The sequence below is a fragment of the Ictalurus furcatus genome, chromosome 23 (genome assembly GCF_023375685.1).
Source record: "Ictalurus furcatus strain D&B chromosome 23, Billie_1.0, whole genome shotgun sequence".
In the NCBI taxonomy this organism is placed as follows: domain Eukaryota; kingdom Metazoa; phylum Chordata; class Actinopteri; order Siluriformes; family Ictaluridae; genus Ictalurus; species Ictalurus furcatus.
This window is the reverse complement of record NC_071277.1, coordinates 10,894,824-10,915,484: the sequence shown is the minus strand read 5'-3', so window position 1 is coordinate 10,915,484 and position 20,661 is coordinate 10,894,824. Positions and strand designations below refer to the sequence as shown.

At 40.2% G+C, this 20,661-nt stretch overlaps 2 protein-coding genes across 11 annotated transcripts in view; one reads left to right on the top strand and one right to left on the bottom strand.

Moving 5' to 3' along the window:
- The first annotated feature begins 706 nt into the window (after positions 1–706).
- tmem14ca (transmembrane protein 14Ca) lies at positions 707–17,448 on the top strand. The gene is made up of 5 exons (XM_053611425.1): positions 707–890; positions 9,331–9,419; positions 9,591–9,692; positions 16,912–16,999; positions 17,249–17,448. The coding sequence occupies exons 2-5, from the start codon at positions 9,344–9,346 to the stop codon at positions 17,304–17,306; spliced, it is 324 nt and encodes a 107-aa protein (XP_053467400.1). The 5' UTR covers positions 707–890; positions 9,331–9,343; the 3' UTR covers positions 17,307–17,448.
- A 551-nt stretch (positions 17,449–17,999) lies between these two features.
- mak (male germ cell-associated kinase) overlaps positions 18,000–20,661 on the bottom strand; it is a 33,659-nt gene continuing 30,997 nt past the window's right edge. For all 10 annotated transcript variants that reach the window (XM_053611413.1, XM_053611410.1, XM_053611414.1 and 7 more), the window contains 2 exons: positions 19,438–19,557; positions 18,000–18,768 (listed from right to left, as the gene is read on the bottom strand). In XM_053611413.1, the coding sequence (XP_053467388.1) occupies positions 18,617–18,768; positions 19,438–19,557 (272 nt within the window). In that variant the 3' untranslated portion in view covers positions 18,000–18,616. The remainder of the gene's footprint in view (positions 18,769–19,437; positions 19,558–20,661) is intronic.

Below are 20,661 nucleotides of genomic sequence, written 5' to 3'. Positions count from 1 at the left end.
TCGCAGGTCGCATGAGGGAACGTAAGCCTTCAGGAGAGTGTTGAGCTGGGGCGGTACTGTTCCAGACAAGGTCTTGTACGTGAGCATCAAGGCCTTGAATTTGATATGAGCGGCTACAGGAAGCCAGTGGTGGGAGATGAAGAGGGGTCTGACATGGGTCCTTTTGGGCTGGTTGAAGATGAGACATGCTGCTGCATTCTGAATCATCTGAAAGGGGTTGATAGAGTTGGCTGGGAGGCCCGAGAGTAGTGCGTTGCAGTAGTCCAGTTTTGGTATGACAAGAGCCAGGACTAGTAGTTGTGTAGCCTGTTCGGTGAGATAGAGTCTAATTTTCTTGAGGTTGTACAGAATTAACCTACAGGACCGTGCAATTGTTGATATGTGGTCAAAAATCACCCCGAGGTTCCTGGCTGTCCTGGTTGGCTTGAGTGTGGTTGAGCTGAGCTGTAAAGTGAGGTTGTGGTTGATTGAGGGGCAGGCTAGGATGACGAGAAACTCAGATTTTGCCAAGTTGAGCTTAAGGTTGTGTTCCCTCATCCAGTGTGAAATGTCAGACAGGCAGGCAGAGACCTTACCTCAGCATGTTCCACATTAAATTACTAATTATGTTAACTTTCCTGATATGCATTTTGCCGTTAGTGTGGGTACTTTAATCTGGTGCTCCCTTTAAGAATCTTGGGTTTATGATGACGTCGAGGTCACATGACAATGCCAACATGGTGGATGTAGTATGTCCGGGATTGTATTCATGCTACACACACATACTGATTAGTACGTACTGTTTCAACGGGCATGCAGTAGGCACTGCATCGAATGCAGTACATACTGTCACACTACACGATTTCGGACGCACCATTGACTCCAACCTAGCTGAAGCGACTCTTTAAAAAGTGAGTATATTTAGGTTTATTTCACTACTAATACTATATATTGACTCTGTTTTTATCATGTACTGTGACAATGTATCGTTTCAAACACACGCTTTGATATCGCCGCAAAGCAGTCACATGGTTCATGTAGCTCTTAATAGTTCCAAATAAGTCCGCGCTGTCAACCTATTTGAATGTGTTAAGCGGGACAGACAACAGCAGCGACTATATTTGCAGCAATTTTCTGTAAATATTAACACACAGGGCCGTAACCATCATAGACACTGAGGGGGACACGTCCACCCAATAATCAGATATGGCCAAACTGCAGTTAAAGTTTAATGTTTGACAACTGTCTTACGACAGAAACGTTAAACGACTGACCGTTATATCCAGGGATGCAAACATTTACGTGATTCATGTAATTTAATGTGTTATTGTCAACGTGACAAGACAAGAAACATTAACGGAGTATGTAATGAACGTAATGAACATGGTTACGTGTCTTTACTAGTAGCCTTTCAGTAAATTAACTTATCTAAGAAAATGATTTCATAAAACTAAAAGTGGGCGAGTTATCATCCTCAGACTTAAACTAGAACGCGGTAAAACGTGTGGATTTGACTCAAGTGTGTTTTTAGGTTGTGGTTAGGACAAAGTCATTTATTAAAATAAAAATACATTATTTGCAAATCTTTAACTATTTTTTATTCCTTTAATTCTCCTTTGTGGACAATAAACCCCCAAGTGTCTGCAAACATTGTATTTTGATGCTAGTCTGTATGTGCTTGTCAGATCTGTGCTCAAAATGTTAAAGGGATAATTCACCTAAAAATGAAACTTCTGTTATCATTTACTTCCTCTTATGTCATTCCAAACCCAAATACTGTTACTTTTCATAACATAAAAGAAGACACCCCCCACAACACTCTTTTCCACTCTATTACAGCTCTATTCCATAAATGGCAGAAAATAGTGATCATGAGCTTTAAAGGTGTACTATAAAGTCTATAAAAGCTATGCTCCAGGTGGCCATATGAGAGCTTTGTGTCATATGGACTGCTTTCATGTATAGCTGTGTAAACATTCTTCAAAATTCTCATTTTGTGTTAGACTGCAAACAGCATAGGCCTACAGGTTTTGAACAACTTGAGGGTGAGTAAATAATTGTGAGCAAGTAATTTACCCAGATGAGGATGGGTTCCCTTCTGAGTCGGGTTCCTCTCAAGGTTTCTTCCTCTTAAAACATCTTAGGGAGTTTTTCCTTGCCACCGTCGCCACTCAGTGGCTTGCTCAGTTGGGATAAATTCACACCTTTAATATCTGTATACCATGTTGATATTTCTGTAAAGCTGCTTTGAGACAATGTCTATTGTAAAAAGCGCTATACAAATAAAAATTGAATTGAATTTTGCCTGGCTAGCTGACACAGTCAGAGACATTAAGACAATAATGAAAAGACAATCAAATTATATAAATTTTTTCTTTGGAAAAGCAGAAAAAAGGGTAAGCTGACAGGAACAGGAAAAAAGTTAGCAGTATATACACAGTGGAAGTATTGTAATTCATATTTGGTCTGCTCTACTGTTTGGAACATATTATTCACTATATCTGTGCATAATGAGATGAAAGGCCTGCCTGGGGGTAGAGAGTGAGTAAATCTGAAATACAATAAACCATCTAATCTAACTTGTTTTTGTATTGTAATACACACTGACCTTATTGTAGTTTTTTTGGTCCTAAAAAGGTCTTGCATTGTATATATAAATATTTGGGCCTTTATTACAAAGATAATTAAAAAGGACCATTACATCTGTGACCCCAACCCCACCAAATGGTTTGGTCCCCTCCAATGTTCAGGATGTGGTTACAGCCTTGTTTAACACATAATGTGCTTTGATTACTACATTGACTACATTTATAGTAGCATTTTATTCTGGGGAATGATGGAGAGACAGCATTGATCAGTTTTTCTGTGTTCATTTTTAGAGGAAAAGCAGATTGCTCCCATAATGTAAAATATATTTACAGTATGTATTCATTCATATTTTTTTCTTGCTTCTATGGTCTTAATTACTCACATCCTAATGTTATGTTAAGACATTCACATAAGCACAACAAGGGAATATCAATGAATGCGAGCAACTGCTCAATTTAACCAAGAAAGAAGTTTGATCAATAGTGCAAAATAAACAAAGCGAACAATTGCATTCAGCAAAACATTTGATCATATAATATATCCAGGGAGAGGGTAGATAAGTTTTTCATTGAATGGGCAGTCTTTATAGAAACTCATGCGACCTCCTACAGAGTGGGGGAAAGATGTCAGAAAGCAGGCCACTTTAATGCAATTCCTAGAAAGTGATTAGGCTGAAATTAATGAGTGAAATTGTTAAACAACAGTGCCTGTAGAAAAAAACTATGCCTCTTATTATATATTATTATTCTTATTTATTTATTTTTTCCCTGAATGTTCAATGTTGAGGGTGGGGTAGGGGAGTGTTTATAAATGTCATTGTATTTATGACTGTTCTTTTGATGCCAAAAAACAATAAATATAATTTTAATGTTCTAAAAAAAAAAAAAAAACCTTTTCCATGGTTGGCTGTGCAGCATTTGGATGCAAAAAAAAGGAAAGCATTAATCAGCCCCGGTAATTTTAATGTCATTCATGAACAGCAGAATACCTGCTTATAATAACCGACTAGTCTAATGTGTGTAGAGGTGTGTGTGGTTATGTTGTATTATTTGCCTATATTAAATAAATAAAAGAAAGGAAGAATAATAAGAAAACAACAGCTGGAACTTGAGATTTACTGCATCAGTGATTATAGGAATCTCTTACTTTAGACATCTCTATCACCTCCTAAAAGAGAGAGAAAAGGGTTTCAGTAACTGGAATGTAGATTGCTTGGGGTAAGCAACTTTCTTACTTTTGGGTAAGCAGTATGTAGGCTGTATAGGTAGCAAGTTTTATGTTAGGAATGGTACTTATACAGTGTGATACATTTAAAAATGGGTTTGCTAAACTAACTTGTGTTCAGAAGCAAGTGTAAGTATACAATCTGTATTTATAGCTTGTTAAATTTTCATTAAATTTTTTATTATGTGCAAGAAACGCATGCTTGTAAGAAAGATGAAAAGTTCTGGAGAAGTCAATGGGGAAATGACATGGTTTTCACATTCCAGCAATAGATCTGCAGGGGTTGCTATACTAAAAGGAAATTTCAAGGGTCAGATTTTTAACCACGAAATCGATAGTTTGGGAAGAATGTTATTGCATATTAATATTGATCATACTCCAATAATAGTATGCCAATAATAGACAGCTTAATTATAAGTTTTTTTTTTTTTATAAAACATTGAAGCAAATTAAAACTAAATTTCTCTTGGCAAAAATAGTATGGGCAGGTCATTTCAATAGTGTGTTTGATGAGGATTTGGATCGATGGCCATCAAGAAGCAATGAAACTCATTGTGAAATCAAAAATGTATGTACCCGTGTAGGTTTAGTTGACATCTGGTGACTCAAAAATCCAGACAAAAGAATGTACACATGGAGCAACAAAGATTATTTCAAACAATCACACATTGATTTTTTTCCTAATATCACATGAACTGTAACAATGTGTCCAGATTGTTTCTATATGTTTTAATTAATTTATTCATATTCATGTGATTCATTTACATGTGATTAATTTTCATGTGATTCATTTACATGTGATTAATTTTCATGTGATTCATTTACCTTTTCTCTTCTCTCCTCCCTTCCCTTTCCCAAATATTTCATTGAGAAGAAGAGGAAAAAAAACCCAAACAAACCCCCCCCCCCCCCCCCCCGGCTCATCATGGCTACTCAATAACTGTCGCTGGTTATATAAATATTATAAAACCCAAGAACAGGCACAAAAATTTAAGTGGGAAGTGTCTGTAACTCCATAAAGTATACAATAAAGGGATGCCATTTATAAATAAATAAATAAATAAATAAATAAATAAATAAAAAATTCATCTAAGTTAGGAGCGTATATAATACCTGTCTTTGCATTAGAGTACCAGCAACTACAATATATCTACCGTTCACATCAGCGATAGCGTTAGTGGACGAAAACTGTAACCTTTTGTCAATTAAAATAGCGACCCCTCCTACTTTCAAATTAAAGTTAGAGTGGAAGACGTTTCAAATATGTAAAAACCTTAGATCTCTTGACAGGATTACCTCTGACGTTCCAACAAATAAATCTTAAAGGCGTGCCTGTCCCAGCCGGAGTGGGACCCCCCCGCCAACACACCCAAAGTTTCCATAAAACAAAGGGACACAGCAGTGTTTCCCACCAAGAGTTGTCCACAATGTGAAAACAACTCAAAGAGTAAGCCGAACTAACCAACTAAATTATCTAAACAAAAAAAAATTCCAGTAAGAGAAAAGTCCCCTACTGACTTCAAATCTGATAAATAGTCTGCGCACTTTAACAAATATAATGTCCTTACCTTTTAAAGACTTGTAACAAATAATATAACATAGTGTAGCACGTAAAGATGAGGAAACAACATTAATAAATTGAAATAAACTCTAACCCAGTCAGAGCATCAAAACAGAGAAGCACATTAATACAGAAGTAAATTTAAGAGGAGTGAGTCCACAAAATCTAGACGAAGTAATGCACCGACAATATCTTCAATAAGAATCCGAATTCTGTAGAGCTGGAAGGCCGAGTGCAAAAAAAGAATAAAAATGAAAAAAACTCCACTATATAGGTGATGCAGTTCACCCCGATATCAAGAGTTTAACGTAGTCTCCTGCTTCCTCTGCTGAAATAAAGTCCTTCTGGACACCGTTATATGTAATGCGAAGCCGAGCTGGGTGAAGTATTCCATAGTGAGCTCCCTCAACACCACGAAGTTGACGCCGAACCTCATTAAACGCGGCCCGGGCCCGGGCTGTCTTGGCTGTGTAGTCAGGGAAAACGGAGATGGTCAAATCCCTCACTTTAATCCGCTGGATCTCTCTCGCACGGCGTAAAATATCAACACAGTCACTGTGATAGTGGAATCTGCACACAATAGCTCGTGGTCGTTCACCAGGCTTGGGCTTGGGCTGAAGGGTCCGGTGGGACCGGTCCAAAACCAGCTCCTTCTCCAGACCAAACGCCTCCTTTAACAAGGCTGCTACAGCAGCAGTTGTACAGGTGTCAGCGCCCTCTGGAACTCCGACTATCCTAACGTTATTGTGCTGTGACCTCGACTCCAAATCCTCACATTTATTCTCTAATTGAGTCACGGTCGCAGTGAGAGACTCGATAGTAGTCTTCATATGAACTATGTCATCGGTGCAACCGGAGAGAGCGTGCCCCATTTCCCCAACAGTACCTTTCAGTGCTGATATGTTAGCATCGGTAGCGACTTTATCACCAGCCTGCTGTGTTTTCACGGCCTGCAGGTCAAGCTGGATAGTAGACAGCGCATCCCTGAACATCGCCTGAAACTCCTTTTTAAAAATATCGGCAATGTCCTTCCTCAGTGAAGCCAGCAACTCAAGCTTCAGTGCGGCGAAGTCAGGGTCACCGTTCGGGGACACGGATTCAGGGGGAGAAGGGGACTCGCTCACGGCACGCACACTAGGTCTCAGTCGTGTCTGAATGCTACCACGGGGTTTCGAATTCTTTCCAGACATCTTAACGTGCCACAAAGTTAAAAGTGCAAATAAGGAAACGAAGTAGAATAAGTCAAAATATATTATATGACCAAAAAGCACTAATTAATTACAATTTTAATCGAAATCAGCAGGAGCCTCCAACTTTGCGTCTTACTCCATCGAACACCGAATTCGCAATCTTGAATAATATACATGGCCATCTGAATTTAAATTAAAAAGGGCTTATTGGAAATTGAATAAAAAGTTATTAAAGGATCATAATTTTAAAATAATGATATTTTAAAATTATGCCCCAGAAACTGTCTTACCTCCTTTTTGGTCTTGGGCCTTGGGCAGGTCACAGTCGCTGCGGTTTTATTAATTCGGGGACACACCTGCCCATGACCCAAGTGGAAGCCCAGATACCGTACTTCCAACCGTCCAATCGCGCACTTCTTTGGGTTCGCCGTGAGCCCTGCCTGCCTCAGTGACCTCAGGACCACTCGTAACTGCTGCATGTGTCGTGGCCAATCATGACTAGAGCTGCAACAACTAATCGATAAAATCGATAATAAACGATTATGAAAATCATTGGCAACGAATCTCATTATCGATTAGTTGGTCTGCACGTGGTAAATTTACTCGCTACGTTTCTTCTGTTCCGAAAACATGCTTCGGAGAGTAAATACTAAAGTTGTGTCCCAAATGACGTACTATACATTTACACTATGCACTGTGTACTCTACTGTCTAATTTGTGAATTTTAGAAAGGTAATATTATCTCAAGTAGAACACTAGCATTTTTTTTTACTAACCGGAAGTGTAAACCGCTTCCTAGTCGACGGCACATGACATCATACGCACGTAAAAAGCAGAAGGCGAAGAGGGGAGAGGATCGCCTGCCCCAGGATATGCCGCCATGTGATCTTCTGCCAGCTGGACGGCGGCACTGTACCCACTTAGCCATCCCCTCCGGCACTCGGCAGACAAACTGCTCCAGGACCACCAGGTCAATCACCTCCCGAACGCAAACGGTCGGCTGACATCGCAAAGCGTCAGGGCACGGAAATGCTGGTGGTGCTGCTCGGGGGTACGGCTGACTCTCTGCAGATTCGCCCGCCTCAAGTCCTTGTACTCCATCAAGTTCACGACTGTCAGCTGTTGGGCCATGAGCTGGGCTTCTCCGAACAACACCGGCAACAGGCGTGCCACCCACTGTTCCAACGGCCAGTCCCACACCAGCACAGAGCGCTCGTAGAGCTCTAGGAAGGCCTCCGGGTTGTCCTGCGGACACATCTTCATAAGCACGACATGGGCCACGATGTCCACTGTTGCCGGGGCCGCTGCCGGCGCTCCCGCCTGAAGCACCTGCCATTCCTCGGCCTGGGCGTTGAGGAGGTCCTTTATGTGCTGCTCAGGTTGCAGCACAGCTGCACCAAAGCTTGATGCTGGTTCTGGTGCAGGGTGGTGAGGGTCCGGATGAGTTCGGCCAGCGGTGATGGCTCTATGGTGCCTCCTTCTCCTCCCGGGTTTTGGCACCAGTGTGACAGCTTCAAAATTGGCCAAGGAGAAAGAAGACAGTGGCAGGCTTAACAATCCGGTGCTTTATTACTTTTCTTTTGGTTTAGTATTCTTTTTGCATCTCATAGCGAGATATATCTTTATATATACACACGCGCATACACTCCGCTTGCTCTTGGCGGCGTGGTTTTTTCTCTCTCGAGGCACGTGCCTTTCCCTCTTTAATCCTTGCCTCGCCTCAATGCAACAGAGAATATTCATTAGTAAAAATTCCCCACAGGTGTGCCCTCCTTACCACTTGCCTTCTCTGGCTACGCCATCCATTCACAAATCGCCCCAGCCTCCACAATCCTCCAGCGTGCTTTTTCTGGTCTTCTGTGTTTGGAGTTGTGAATTGGTGAACAGTGAATACATTTTATATTAATAACAAAGCAAAAGTAGTCTCTTTTTAAAAATAATACATAGAATATATCCAGTAAAACATGTGCTGGAATGTTTTACATTAGATATTGATTACTCTTGTAATTTCTGTAAAGGTGAAAAGGAAACTATTTTTCATTTATTTTTCCATTGCATACATACAAAAATATTTTGGATATGGAGCATTTAATTAAGAAAATATTCAACATTACTTTGCAGCTGAGAGGATTTGACATAATGATACACTTCAATGATCATGGAATTGAGAAAGATAAGCATACTTCATACAATTGTTAATATTAATGGGAAAGTTTCACATTCATAAAATGAAATGGTCTGACTCCAACCCTAATTTTTCTTACTTTAAAAATTATTTCAAGCTTTATTGTTCTGTTTTGTGTAATTGCACAAGTAAAAAGGCAATTAGAGCTTAACATTGTAAGCAGGTATGATGTATATAAAGTGGCACCCTTTTCCTTTAGTTTATTAGAATTTTGTTCCTGTCCTCTGGCACTGTTTTAAAATGATATTTTACTTTTGGTTTTTGTATTATTACTTTGAATGAATGTCTCATTGTATTGTTCTGGTTTATGGCATTAATAAAAAAAGTTATCAATTTTTTAAAAATTTAACACAGCTGGTTGTACTATAAGCCAAGCAAGGCAGCCTTTTAGGCACAGACGCTTAAGCAGATATTTAGCTTTAGCTCACTGTGTTTATCATAAACCAAAAAAAGCGTGCGCCTGTTTCATAGCCACTTCATCAGGTAAGAGTGTAAAGGATACGGTAATTTTTTTCAAGCAGGTGTGTTTATTATAGCCAGTTTTACTTTTGCATGACTGAATGTTTGATGAATGTTTGTTGTTTTATTGGGTTTTTGCACAGACAGGCACTGATTATGGCAGTGGACTGGGCTGGATATGGATATGCAGCACTCGTTGCGTCTGGAGGAGTCATGGGTTATGTCAAAGCAGGTCTTTAATTCTCCTTATATTAGAAGATTATATGAAAATTGTTTTCTAACTCGATCTACACAGTGACTTTTAATATAGTCCTATATAAATTTGCTGTAATGTTCATTTACATTTTAAGATGTTGTGGATTTATATTTGAGCAGTTTGAGCTTTGCATCTTTCTGTCTGCAGGCAGTGTCCCTTCTTTGGCAGCTGGACTGCTGTTTGGAGGTTTGGCAGGTTTTGGTGCCTACCAGATATCACAAAACCCCCAAAATATTTGGGTGTCTTTAGGTTGGTATTTCCAGTCATTTATGCAAAGTTATGCAATAATATAATGAGGTCAAATTATATCCTCCCCTCAGAAACCATAGTAAATAATTAAGAAACTAAACACGGTGGGGCATGCCGTTAAAGGAAAATAATCAGTGACATGGTGGTGTGATCTGGTCCAATGCAAAGCTGAGTTTTCACCCTGTTATTTCCCAATAACAGCCCTTATACCGCAGCAATTTTCACAGCAATTAAATATATATTTTTAATTATTAAAAAATGTATTTATATTTAATGACTAATGATTCATTTATATTTACATTTAATGTTGCGGAATGTCCTGTTATCACTTACATTATTTCTTTTCTCTCTCATGAAGTTCCCTTGCATAGGTTCACTCAATGGTGTGTCAGTAGCTAACGCTATGGGAACATCCTCCAGGTGTGACGATTGTCTGAAGCCCATATAGAATCCTGCCAATTCATTGGCTGATGGTGCCAGCACCGCACTCCGAGACATGGTGTCATGATGCCTCAAAGGGACATGGTTGTGCCATCTCCCTTCAGATATCTTTCACTTAAGGTGAACGGTTTATATGCATGTGTTGCTGTGTAGGAGTTATTGTGTTTCGGCGACTCAAATCAAGTGGAGATTATCTTCCCTTGGAGTGGAACACAATGCCGTTTCACAGGCGCGTGTCTGTATGTGCTTTCCAAGCAAGGACACTCATAAGTGTGTTAGTGTATGGACTTTCACCATGCAGAAACCGCACTTAATGGCTTATTTGATTACCTGCACTGCGATAATTTTGAAATGAAAGTGCTTCGCTCACTTTCTTTTTGAGGAAGGAAAGCAGCTTGGCTTTCCCCCATTGCTCGGGTTCTGTGGCCGCCGAGGCACGCGTGAGCGATCCTGGGGAACCGATGTTGAGCTTGAGGCTATTGAAAGCGAGCAGCCGGATTTCACTCTGCCTCTCTCGCTCTCCCCAGACCTGCGGATCTATGCCCAAGCCTGAAAGCTCTGTGATATCTTTCGGCTGAGAATGTTGGGTGAGTATGTTGATGTGCTATCAAAAAAAAGCCAGCCACAGCGTGCGTCTGTGCTGTAAATTGCTCCCCTTTTCAACCTGAATTACTAATCTAGCTGCCTCTGAGGAGATGCTCGCTACTTATCTCTCGCCATTTTCGGTGGCTTCATGGAAGTCACAACCTACCCTACCTTCTAAGCCTGTAGGGCTTCTTCAGACTTTATGAATAAATCTTACATGGCTGCTAAAAAGACAGGTGGCGGGTGCATCTTTGCACACCAGTGTGGTTTTGCAGGCGTGCCAGGCCGATGTGTTGAGAGATGGATGAGGGCTCTGCTTTAACTGCTGAGGTGGTTAAGGAGCTTCGATGGACCACTGACTTAGCGCTTAGAGCAAATAAGCATACAGCTTGTGCTATCCGTCGCTCTTTGGCAGGTTTGATGGCAGCTGAGATACACCTGTGGTTGAATCTCACTGACATCAGAGACAAGGAGGAAGCTTTACTTATGGACGCACCTGTTTCCCAGTCAGGCCTGTTCTTCAAAGCAGTTAATTCTGTCGCTTAGAGGTGTCGTACTGTGAAGCAGAATTTCAGCAATTGATTCCTCTGCGAGCTTGAGAGCCATCGACAAACTCTAGCCATTCCCACTCCAGTTTCCTGCAGTGCCCTCAAGAGGGGCTGAAGGGTAATGAGGCTGCTTAGGCACCCTCTCAGCCCTCAGCCCCAAATGATGACATGAAAGTGCCCCTGTCGCCTATAAGGGGCAGCAGTGGCTTGGTGGTTAAGGCTCTGGGTTACTGGTTGGAAGGTCGGGGGTTCAAGCCCCAGCACTGCCAAGCTGGCACTGTTGGGCCCCTGAGCAAGGCCCTTAACCCTCTCTGCTCTAGCGGCGCTGTATCATGGCTGACCCTGTGCTCTGACCCCAACTTCCTGACATGCTGGGGTATGCAAAGAAAAGAATTTGACTGTGCTGTAATGTATACTTGACCAATAAAGACTCATTATAAGGGCTTAGACTTAAAAATGGCAACTAATTTTTTGACCGGCTGATCTTAAAGCAGATGGCAGGTTCCCCCACGGGGAATTGTGACAGACCGCTGAGGCATATCTGCCTTTCTCCTTGCTGCCCTCAGGATTTTATACTGTCTATTCTACCACATTTTGTGCTTCGGACATCAGACCACATGCTTACTATAGGTGGCAATTTTCTCATTTGTACTCCATGCATTACTGCTTTCGGCACACACACAAGCTGTACCACAGGTATGGGTTGTGCCCCCATGTTGCATGCTGTGCCCCTTTTGTCAAGTCAGACTGTATGGGACAGGTTTGCCCTGCTAGTCATTCACTTCAGGGCCCTGTTTGGTAGTCCCCACAATAGATGGCATGAAATGTTTCTATGCCCCTCATATCTCACGCAGCGATTGGGGACTTGGATCCTCCCCGTTCGGCACAGTTGCGGGCATTTCAGACGCCCGTCTTGAGCCAAGGTTGCCCCACCGTGGTCGGTCTGGGCTCCTACTCTCCTTCAACCATGAGATGCCTGATGCCTCTCTCTTGGTTCATTTCACAGTGTGGCGACTTCTGCCAATGTGCCCCACTGGGTCCTTCGAACCGTAGAGAGCGGATATGTTGTTCACAACCTCGCTCATTCACGAAATGCATGGATGCTGCCCTGGCCCTGTTACGGCTCCAGGGTATCCGTGTGTTAAATTATCTCAACTATTGGCTAATACTGGCACAATCGGAGAGTTTGGTGGCTCAGCACCGGGATATCGTCCTCAATCACCCAGAACAGCTTGGTTTTAGGATAAGTCTTCAGAAAAGTGTTGTGTCGCCCAGGTGGCAGACCGTTTTTTTCTGGGGATACATCTGAATACATACATGATGCAAGTGCATAGGTCTTATGCTCGTGTACAGTTGTTTTGCCTTTGTCTGGACCAGTTCATGATGGGTCTTATGGCTGGAGCATCACTGGTTGTTCCGCTGGGCTTGTTTCACTTGAGGCCGTTTCAATGGTGGGTCAACAGCCATAGAGTTTGTTCCTTTTGGCATCCTCACTGCACAGTCAGGGTAACACATTGGTGTTATCAGACTCTAGTGCCCTGGAAACAACCCCAGTTTTTGAACAACCCTAGCTTCTGTCCATCAGAGCAATTCACATTCCAGGGTGTGTAAACCTGGGTGCAGATCTTCTCTGAAGCACGGGTTGAGGCACGGGGAGTGGAGATTGCATCCTCAGACTGTAAGTCTGATGTACAGAGATTTGGCAGGCGGAAGTGGATCTGTTCGCCTCGAGTGAGACAGCCCAGTGCCCCTTGTGGTTCTCGCTTTCTCCTCTGAGATAGCTTCAGACTGTGGAAATGTGACTATAATTTCTATATTTAATCCAAGAGTTAGTATTCTATAAAGAGTGTGACCACCATTATGAGTGGGTCCTATTACATTCTGATTGACCCCCTACTGAATTTAGAATGGACACAACCGCTGTTCTCAGAGGGTCTTCCTGGTTATAAACATGAATATTAAGGTCTCCAACAATGAATGCTTTGTCTAAAGAAACAACCAGGTTTGAGATGAAATCTGCAAATTCGCAAAGGAATTCAGAATATGGCTGTTGTGGTCTGTAAATAATAATTAGTGGAATCGACTCTGTAGACTTATTATTGTGGTTACATATGTTATGCTAGTATAAAGAATTCAAACATGTTGAATTTATGACTAGGTTTTTGTGTGACCCCTAGATTATAATTATAAATATAATGGCTGTGCATTCAGTATGATCTAATTTTATGCTCCCTGACCTTGGCTTTGGATCGTCACAGATTAACTATACCTGTTCTTAGGTCCCGTTCACACCGGGACATTTTTTTGCAACGTGTTAAACAGTCTGTTTTTCAACACGTTTCTTTGTGTGTTTACACCCACATGTTAAAAGCAGGCGATGCGCTGAATGAAAGTGCAAACTCACTCCCTGACAGTAGATGGTGCTTATTGAAAAGCAGAAATACCCTGGTACACAAGGTGGCACTGCACAACTTTCTGTTTCTGACAACCACTTATCACTGAAAAGAAGAAGAGAGCCAGTATTTACGTCTTTGCAAAAAGCCATTCACACACTTTTTGCGAACTGGCTAAAGCACATATGCACTTTTGCTAAATGTAATGTATTTGGTGATTTGGCCACTGCAACAAATACTTCTTTAAAGCCAAATACTTAAAGTTCTAATTATAAACAATATACTCTTTTTCTTCTTATTATATAAGTAATTATTTGAATTATATTGAAGTCACAGCAATAGCATTCATATACTTATGGGAAGACCCAGATTATTATTTTTTTTATAATTTATTTATTTATTTATTTTTTTGGGAGGGGTTGGGTATAAGGCAACTATTGTTGTGCCCAAAAATGTTAATGTTCCTGCAAATTGATGAAGTGTTGACTATGAATAGTCTTTTTTGTGGTCAATATGATAATACAACAATGCAATAATGGGGCTATTTGAATAAGAGGTTAAGAATACTTGTATGCATATATATGCCAGGTGCAAAATAAATACAATGAACTATCAATCAGTGGATTATCATTTGCATATTTGCAGGGAAGAGACAAAGAAACAAACAATGCTATTTAGTGTAGAAAGCAACACTGGAAGAATGGATAAGGATATACAGTGCATCCAGAAAGTATTCACAGCGCTTCACTTTTTCCACATTTTGTTATGTTACAGCCTTATTCCAATATGGATTAAATTCATTATTTTCTCAAAATTCTACAAACAATACCCCATAATGACAACGTGAAAGAAGTTTGTTTGAAATCTTTGCAAATTTATTAAAAATAAAAAACAAAAAAGCACATGTACATAAGTATTCACAGCCTTTGCCATGACACTCAAAATTGAGCTCAGGTGCCTCTTGTTTTCACTGATCATCCTTGAGATGTTTCTACAACTTGATTGGAGTCCACCTGTGGTAAATTCAGTTGATTGGACATGATTTGGAAAGGCACACACCTGTCTACATAAGGTCCCACAGTTAACAATGCATGTCAGAGCACAAACCAAGCCATGAAGTCCAAGAAACTGTCTGTAGACCTCCGAGACAGTATTGTGTCGAGGCACAGATCTGGGGAAGGGTACAGAAACATTTCTGCAGAATTGAAGGTCCCAATGAGCACAGTGACCTCCATCATCCATAAATGGAAGAAGTTTGGAACCACCAGGACTCTTCCTAGAGCTGGCCACCCGGCCGAACTAAGCGATCGGGGGAGAAGGGCCTTAGACAGGGAGGTGACCAAAAACCCGATGGTCACGCTGACAGACCTCCAGTGTGTCTCTGTGGAGAGAGGAGAACTTTCCAGAAGAACAACCATCTCTGCAGCACTCCACCAATCAGGCCTGTATGGTTGAGTGGCCAGACGGAAGCCACTCCTCAGTAAAAGGCACATGACAGCCCGCCTGGAGTTTGCCAAAAGGCACCTGAAGGACTCTCAGACCAAAGATTGAACGAAGATTGAACTCTTTGGCCTGAATGGCAAGCGTCATGTCTGGAGGAAACCAGGCACCAGTAAAATACCTGGAAAATACCATCCCTACAGTGAAGCATGGTGGTGGCAGCATCATGCTGTAGGGATATTTTTCAGCGGCAGGAACTGGGAGACTAGTCAGGACCGAGGGAAAGCTGAATGCAGCAAAGAGACATCCTTGATGACAACCTGCTCCAGAGCGCTCTGGACCTCAGACTGGGGTGAAAGTTTATCTTCCAACAGGGCAACGACCCTAAGCACACAGCCAAGATAACGAAGGAGTGGCTACAGGACAACTCTGTGAATGTCCTTGAGTGGCCCAGCCAGAGCCCAGACTTGAACTCGATTGAACATCTCTTCAGAGATCTGAAAATGGCTGTGCACCGACGCTCCCCATCCAACCTGATGGAGCTTGAGAGGTCCTGCAAAGAAGAATGGGAGAAACTGCCCAAAAATAGGTGTGCCAAGCTTGTAGCATCATACTCAAAAAGACTTGAGGCTGTAATTGGTGCCAAAGGTGCTTCAACAAAGTATTGAGCAAAGGCTGTGAATACTTATGTACATGTGCTTTTTTTTGTTTTTTATTTTTAATAAATTTGCAAAGATTTCAAACAAACTTCTTCCATGTTGTCATTATGGGGTATTGTTTGCAGAATTTTCAGGAAAATAATTAATTTAATCCATTTTGGAATAAGGCTGTAACATAACAAAATGTGGAAAAAGTGAAGCACTGTGAATACTTTCCAGATGCACTGTATGCTTTCATTTCACTTTCGTCAAAGAAATAGCCACAACATAATAAATTAATCATTTATTAAGTTCATCAATTTTGAACTAGAATATGGCCTGACTTGAGGCTTAAGCACCATTGTGTTGCTACCCATTCATTAAAGTTACATGCAATTTTATATATATAATTTGATGAGAAGAATCTGGGCTGAGCACTTGATTATTAACAGGCCAGTTAACGCCCCTGGTCTCTTATAACCAGAGCTCTTTCAGGTTTCTCAGCGGGTGCTTCACTGAGGAGAGCAAATCTGTTGGACACGTGAAGCAGAGAGGAGTGGTGCTCCTGTCAGTCAGGGCATTAGCTTTGGCTTCGCGATTATGCTGCCGAGTTGTCACCCATTCACCCTGCTGTGAGGGCTCTAATGCTGGATTTGGGGGATTGCTAACTTCGCCTAAGGACTTTCCCCTACAGAAACTACACTGCTCTCACTCTCACTAACCCTCTCTAGAGTTTGGATGTGCACCTCTGCAATCTTCTGTCAGAGCGTTAACTAATGTAAACTTGGCACAAATAAAGCTATTGCTAACGACGAAGGAAGAATGACTAAACATCATGCACTCAACACACTGAACAAGCTGAATGTTTGCCATGTTGAGTGTTTAATGTACCCTTAGTTGAAGATTAAGATTAGTTGATATTATTTTAGACGGATCTGACGTGGATGACCTCTACTTGCTGTCTTTAGACAAAAAACAAAAGCGTTCTTCAAAAAATAAAATAAAATACTGCAGAAAGGAAAGTGAAAACTACAACAAATGAAAACAATAGCACAAAATTATTGCTGAAAAAGAAACAGTGTAGTTTAAACGCCTGTGTTTGCATAAATGCAGTTTGCATTTATTAGAGACATCCATTTGCTGTGTATTAATGATTTCTATGTGTGTTCGGCAGCTACATCAGGAACCTTGGCTGCTCTCATGGGGAAAAGATTTTACAACTCTCGGAAGATAATACCTGCGGGTGTAGTGGCTGGAGCAAGGTACTTCATGTTCACACTTTACAGACTGTAGGTCTCTGGAGACTGGATTATGATTCCTTTCAGCAAAATTTTCACACTGTCCATGCTCTTTTAATAAACTTAGAGATAGTTCTAGAGCAGATATGATTCCGTTTAAGGAATTTCTCACACTACACGGAGGACACAGGCCTTTTAGTGCTTCTAATAATTTTTTGTGCATGGGCATGGCATGTCCTGTATCATTCATGGATGTCTTTTTTTCTTTTCCAGTATCCTGATGTTGGCAAAGCTTGGTATTGGACTCCTGGAGAAGCCTCAAGATTCATGACTGGTGCTGCAAAAAAAATGTCACTGATAAAAAGAAATCATACTTTTGTTTGAATCTACATTGTACACATTTAGAATAATTTGACATGATTGTGGGTCTCATTTTCTATACAATGTTTAATAAATGATCAAAATTAAGCAAATGTGAATTCTGCATTTCCATATATTTTCATTCAAACCACAGGATCCAACATGTTTTAAAATACTTGCAAAACTGTCAGTGCTGGTTTCAAGCTAAAACCAGATTATTTAGATTTTTTACAATTATATTCAGATATGACACAAACCTATTGCTGGTCCCTCAAAAGAAGAAAAAAGCATGTTGTTATTTGGATAACAACAGGTAGTCAGATCTGTGTTGGTTCACTGGCATTCCAATGGCATTAAAGGTTAGGATTGTAATGTTTCAACACTTTTAGAAGCCTTTAGTAATCATATTCAAAGATCACAACAGCTGGAATTTTGCAGGGATGGGAAGGCTTTTCAATGCAATTACACATAACAGCCAGCAGAAGGTGAATACATATGTTCTGAAATCTACAGTGATCTGAAAAAATGAATAATGAACATGCCTACAGTGGTGCTTCAAATTTTGTGTTGCACAAGGGACTCACACCAGATACTGAAAGCAAAGTTTCACATACTTTTGCCACTCACAGATGTAATGTTGGATAATTTTCCTCAATAAATAAATGACCACGTATAATAATTTTTCTCATTTGTTTAACTGGGTTCTCTTTATCTACTTTTAGCACTTGTGTGTAATTTGATGATGTTTTAGGTAATATGTATGCAGATATAAAATTCTAAAGGGTTCACAAACTTTCAAGCATTACTGTTCTTTTACCAGTTAGAGATATGTAATATTGGATCATTTTCCTCACAAAATATTATACTTGGTCATTTATTTATTGTAATTTTTAGTAATTGGGTTCTCTTTATCTAGTTTCAGAACTTGTGTGAAAATCTGATTATGTTTAGGTCATATTTATGCAGATATATAGAAAATTCAAACTTTCAAGCACCACTGTAATTTTCAAGGCACCTCACACAAGTATGACCTCTGTGTGTTTGTGATTAAAATAAAACCTGGTTTAGAATGAGCAGCTCAATTATAAAATGATTTTATTTTTTTTTTATTTTCACCGAGTCGATAAATTAAACAAAAAATCTTTCAGTTCTATGGTGAATGTCTTTTACAAAAATGATAACATTTTCTACAAAACAGTCTGCACAGTGGGGTTTGAGACATTATAAAACTTCTCTGCTAGAGAAGATTAGTACAAACTGAGGCTGTAAAAATTTGATGTGCTACCGATGGTTTCCGTACTTTGCTGCCCAGTCCACTCGACCATGGACAGGTTGGACAGGAGCTGCATGAGGGAGAATGTTGCCAGAATTTTTCCCCAGGGCTGAGTAACTTGTCTCTTTGACTTGAGAGCTTTTTTTCCACCCATCAGCATCTGAGGAGCAGTGATCAAGAATGTCATATGTAAGAACATGGGCCTTAAGTTTGTTTTAGGAAAGAGTGTATGTCATTTCATTTTCACTGGGGGAAAAGAATTGGTCTGAGTTTGCTTGAACAGCAAGGCAGTAGGCTTTACATTCAGTACTTGAATTTAATAAAGTGGAAGCAGCAGGATTTGGCTTTACATATTTTGTTTTGCCAGTTTTAGAATCATCAGTGGCAGAGTGATCAGCTAAGAGGAAGGAAACATGGTTGGAGAATGGGAGAGAAAGAAACAGCAAAGCAAATGCCTGAATAAATCAAGTAAGATATACTGCAAGCAAGAAGGCATATTATGTTGTTTAGTTATCTTCTCCAGCTTACTATATGTTAAGTGCTTTGCACAAGGACACAAAAAAAGCCATCTGTTAATGCTAAATTCATATCCTTGGTCATGGGCAAGTTCTTCATGTCAGGAAGAGGCTGGACAGCCAGTGAGCCTATTTTTTTTTTTTTTTTTCAGGAAATAATATCTGATTTAATCTTAGCCATGAAATATTTGCATGAAACAATCAATTTGAATGCAAGTGAGGTGAGTAACCAAGAAGATTGCTGAGTGTAAACAGAAAAAAAAAAGATCAAAGATTTTTTATTTTTTTTTTAAATGTTAGAAGTTACTACATACGTGCTTGCTGGTTTCCAATTTGTGCAAGCTGTATCCTCTGGCCAACTGATCCAACCTCCTTCTTCTGGAAAGATGGAATATAACCTCCAGAGAGGTTGTATGTGGTGCTAATAAAGTTTCCTAAAAGCCAAAGTCATACTGTTACAACAAAATCTGTGTAAAAATATATGGTGTGAATTTTTTGATTAGTGAGTTCTTGTTTCTACACATTTCTTCTCCAGTCCATTATCTTTTACAAAGATGTACTTTAGGGGTTTCTGTAAGATGGAGCTTAAAAGCCAGATGTTATTTGATACAAAAGGTACATCTGTTTTGCTCAGTTGTGAAACATTATATTATTATTATTATTTATGTTGGTTAGTGCACCACAGTGCAATCTCCATTGGATAAGCTGCACTACAAACAGCAATGTTATGTGTACCTTTAGGCTGTTAAATTTTTTTCTAGTATCCTTTCTTTAGGCTTATATGGGACTTTAATGCTGCATCTGGGGTTCATATTAGAGGTATGCATGCAAGAAGGAAATAAAAATGTGACTTTTTTTCTCAAACAGTGAAACTCAAAAGCAAATGATTAAATATAAGCTGTCACTGTCTGGGCTCTGGTGCCTCTCTGGACAGCAGCCTGTGGGGCATTTGATACTGAACTATCAGGTCAGCACTGGCCAGATCATCTGAATTAAGAAAGGATCTGCATTGTGGTTTTATATTGAATGTTGATTAGATGTAGGGCTACACGATTATGACCAAAATGATAATCACGATTATTGATTCATCGATTTTAGGGACAACATATTTTTATTGCACCTTCACATTTAAATAAACAGACCGCTGCTTTCACCTCCATGTTGTGCTACATTCCTGCTAATGTACAAATCTTTGCATAAAATTAGACTGGTCCTGAATGTGCATCATATCGTAGAAGCAAAATATAAATAAAATTGTACCCAAAATATAGGATAAGTAAAAATAAAAATGCAATCGAATATACCAATATGCAACCAAATGAAAACAAATCAGGCCTATGCAAAAAAGGCAACAACAGTGTTTACAGGAGGAGAGACACAGCCAAATCACCCAATAGAGCGGTGCAGGGATGACGTCATTTTGTACCAGAACCCGGAAGTTAGCATCACACTGGTTCCCTCGACAATAACCCAATAGGATTTTCCCATAGGCTTTTGGGTTGTTGCAAAAAATAAGCTCTGTGATCAACAAAAGTTTA

Excerpts from the sequence above, each read along its gene's own strand:
- tmem14ca (XM_053611425.1), top strand. The coding sequence starts at position 9,344 with ATGGCAGTGGACTGGGCTGGATATGGATATGCAGCACTCGTTGCGTCT. Across the intron at positions 9,420-9,590 it reads CATGGGTTATGTCAAAGCAG|GCAGTGTCCCTTCTTTGGCA; the intron begins GTCTTTAATTCT and ends TTCTGTCTGCAG. Across the intron at positions 17,000-17,248 it reads GGTGTAGTGGCTGGAGCAAG|TATCCTGATGTTGGCAAAGC; the intron begins GTACTTCATGTT and ends TTTCTTTTCCAG.